The 3,205-nt window shown below is 53.2% G+C and overlaps 1 protein-coding gene across 1 annotated transcript; it reads left to right on the plus strand.

The window, feature by feature from the left end:
* The first annotated feature begins 1,496 nt into the window (after window positions 1-1,496).
* Window positions 1,497-2,425, plus strand: LOC119301096. Its single transcript, XM_037577994.1, has 2 exons — window positions 1,497-1,867; window positions 1,953-2,425. The coding sequence occupies exons 1-2, from the start codon at window positions 1,524-1,526 to the stop codon at window positions 2,116-2,118; spliced, it is 510 nt and encodes a 169-aa protein (XP_037433891.1). The 5' UTR covers window positions 1,497-1,523; the 3' UTR covers window positions 2,119-2,425.
* The last annotated feature ends 780 nt before the right edge of the window (window positions 2,426-3,205 follow it).

Below are 3,205 nucleotides of genomic sequence, written 5' to 3' on the forward strand. Positions count from 1 at the left end.
GATGTGCAGCCCTCAAGGCAGCGCGTGGTGCGCCCAGGCCAAAAGGAGCTCGGTATCCGAGGTAGAGGATGACGGAGACAGGAACTTGTCTGCTAAGCCGAAGATCGCCCGGCCGAAGACATGTCCCGATGAAGATTGACAACCTCGGCTTCGAAGACAAGTTCGGAGGCTACTGAGGATGTCCTGGACCAGGGGATCCTAGCCTAGCTGGAGTAATGTGTGGGACGGACCGCCAGCCCATTAAGGAGGAAGGACTCCAGAGGCCCTCAAAGTGTGGCAACCGAAGACTTGGCGTGTACTTCAAGCATGTATGGTTATCTTCGGCATGTAAATTCTTAGATGGCGATCGACCATGTGTAACCCTAGATACCCCTTGTGCTTATATAAGCTAGAGGGTTTAGTCTGTAGAGACCCATTCATATACACATTCATCACACCCCTAGAGTTTAGACCACAACTTACGATCTCGAGGTAGATCAACTCTGTACTTCGATACATCCATAATATAAGCAAGAGCGGGACATAGGGTTTTACCTCCACGTAGATGACCCGAATCTGGGTAAACTCTGTGTGTGTTCTTCTCTTGTTTCCCGATCTAACAGCTCGGCCCCCCTACCCGAGAATTGCCAATTTTGACACCGACACTATTTTCCACAACATTTCATTGAAAATTGGTGTATAAAGCATTTTTGAATCATGGATTATATATCTAGCTTCCTGAATTATACAATGCAATTTGAAATAATGAATTACATATATTCACTAATAGAAAAAGTCTTATAGGTGGGCTCACATTAATAGTGATCACAGTCTAGCGCCTTTCATTGATAATCTGATAAATTAGCAGTGACGGTGCAAAACCCCACTCGGCAGTGCTATTGTCTTATCAACGACGGATATTAGTTTGTGTCTGTCACTGATAACACTTGTCCAGATTTATCTTGGGACAACTGTTACCAGGGCGGCTGGGGCGAACCCTAGCCGCCGCCCACAACCCTCCTCCCTCATGCTCTCCGCGCCGCGTCTCACCTTCTACCCTCGCGTGAAGGCCTCCGGCTGTGGCGCAGTTGCGCCCCTGGGCGCCTGGCATGGCGGCGGAGTTGGGATGCTGGGGCGGGGGGCCAGGGATTCCGACGAAGGCTGTGCAGAAGTCCAGATCCAGCAGGTCTCCAACTGCGGTTTGATTTAAGATCCAACGGTTCAGGAGTTTCTATCACGGTAGCACACAAGCGCGTGGAGCAGCTGATATTTTCCGCTTCTTGATGACGCTCTACTATCACCCGCAAAAAGAAAATGCAATCAAACTAGACACGTCCATCCGGCCGGCCGTGTGACACCCGGGTTGGCCAGCCCTGGGCAGACCTCGTGAGCCCGACACGTCCCGGCCACGTGCTCCTCCACTGCGCTCTAGAAGCTCTTCACGTGTCCATCCGCGCATGCGCCGCAGTACTTGTAGCACTACTATAGTACCAGTTTCGTCTTGCCGATCTCGTCGCCATAGCATTCTCCACCGAACCGACGACATGGCGGACGCCAGGGACACAGCCGCCACCAGCACCGACGACCACCACAACGGCGGCCGCGCTGCAGCCGCACTGCCTGCGGCGAAAGGCGGCGCGACCATATCCATCACCATCGTCCTCCTCGTCCTCCTCGTGGCCTCCGTCGCGGCGTTCCTGATGTCGTCGCCATCGCCCCGGATGGAGGCACCGGGCGTGGGGGGTGGCAGCCGCTCCGGTGCCGAGCCGGTGGAGCAGGCCGTCGGCCACGGCGGCGTCCCGGGGTTCAACAGCCGGCTGGACGCGTTCCGCGCGTGGGCGAAGCTGACGTGGATGAAGCTTCAGCGGCCGCGCTCCGACGATCCTCGGTACGTATTATTATGTTCCTGATGTGCTCACTCGCTAGATGATCCTGAGTATGATGTGACCATGATGTGATTCTGTCGTGTCAAGGTATGATTCTGGTGGAAATGGTATCGCCGGCTCGGCGGCGGAGGCGACGAAGAAGAGCCTGGAGATGGGCAAAGAGACGGCGGAGCAGGCGGCGGCAACCGCCGCAGGGGTAGCCAAGGACACGGTGAAGGGGGTGGCCGCGCCCAACTCCGATGCAGAGCTTTGAACAGAGGTTTTACTGCATGCCGCCGTGTTCTGTTAGTTTTGCCCGTGTGAATGTGTACTCTACCGTAGTTGTTTGTACTATTACACTGGGCATTCTGGGTCCTTGTCTTTCTTTTTTGTAATGATTTCGGTGCCTGAGCACTCCACTCATCACCCGCGCAGAAGTTCCACATGTATATCGTACGACAGAAGTGCACAGACATGTGTTATGCGGCAAAATCACAATACTATAAAACTTGATCACAAGAAGAGAAACAAGTACATGCTCCATCTGTCCCACACTATAAAATCGTTTTTGAAGCTAACAATATAAGATCGTTTTTCAAGCTATATTGTTAGCTTGTATATTGTTTATTTTTTCGGAAAGGAGGATGCCCCGGCGTGTGCATCTGGAAGAGGAAGAACTTAGAAAGTAATACATCAATATGTTCAAATAAATATCTCGCACTAGTCCACTTGATGAAGGGGTGCAGAAATGTTGAGCTGAATACTCAAACCTGCCATCTAAGTCTAACATCTAAGTCTAACATCTGAAGCCAAACACAAGAAACTGATCCGACACACTCACGTGTCCGCCGATCCATCTGATTTGGGGTACAAACTGATCCGACACACTCATGTGTTCACCGATCCATCTTCAGAACGATATTGATGCCATCGACCTTGCCAAGCCTCTCGTGTACTCCCCTCGCGCCAACGTGCATCCTCAACCCCTCGCCACCTCGGCAGGCCTACGCATGCCCCTGCCCCTCCCCTTCCTGAGTCATTGCCTCTTCCCTCATGCTGACGTGTGTCCTCAACCCTCGCCGCACCGGTAGGCCAACGCATGACGCCGCCCCTTCCTTCGCGCCGACGTGCGTCCTCAACCCTTGTCCCCCCGGTAGGCCAAAGCATGATGCCGCCCCTTCACTAGTAAAAAAGCCCCATTCGAACATGTTCGTGAGGGCCATTTGTCCCGGTTCATGAACCGGGACTAAAGGGTCGTTATTAAAGCCTTCTCCTTTTAGTCCCAGTTCGCACAGGAACCGTGACAGATGGGGACTCCACATGGCCGCTGCCGCTTGCCCAGGCAGAAGAGCCTTTTGTCC

The sequence above is a fragment of the Triticum dicoccoides genome, chromosome 1B (assembly GCF_002162155.2).
Source record: "Triticum dicoccoides isolate Atlit2015 ecotype Zavitan chromosome 1B, WEW_v2.0, whole genome shotgun sequence".
NCBI classification, from domain to species: domain Eukaryota; kingdom Viridiplantae; phylum Streptophyta; class Magnoliopsida; order Poales; family Poaceae; genus Triticum; species Triticum dicoccoides.

Excerpts from the sequence above, each read along its gene's own strand:
- LOC119301096 (XM_037577994.1), top strand. The coding sequence starts at position 1,524 with ATGGCGGACGCCAGGGACACAGCCGCCACCAGCACCGACGACCACCAC. Across the intron at positions 1,868-1,952 it reads CCGCGCTCCGACGATCCTCG|GTATGATTCTGGTGGAAATG; the intron begins GTACGTATTATT and ends TGTCGTGTCAAG.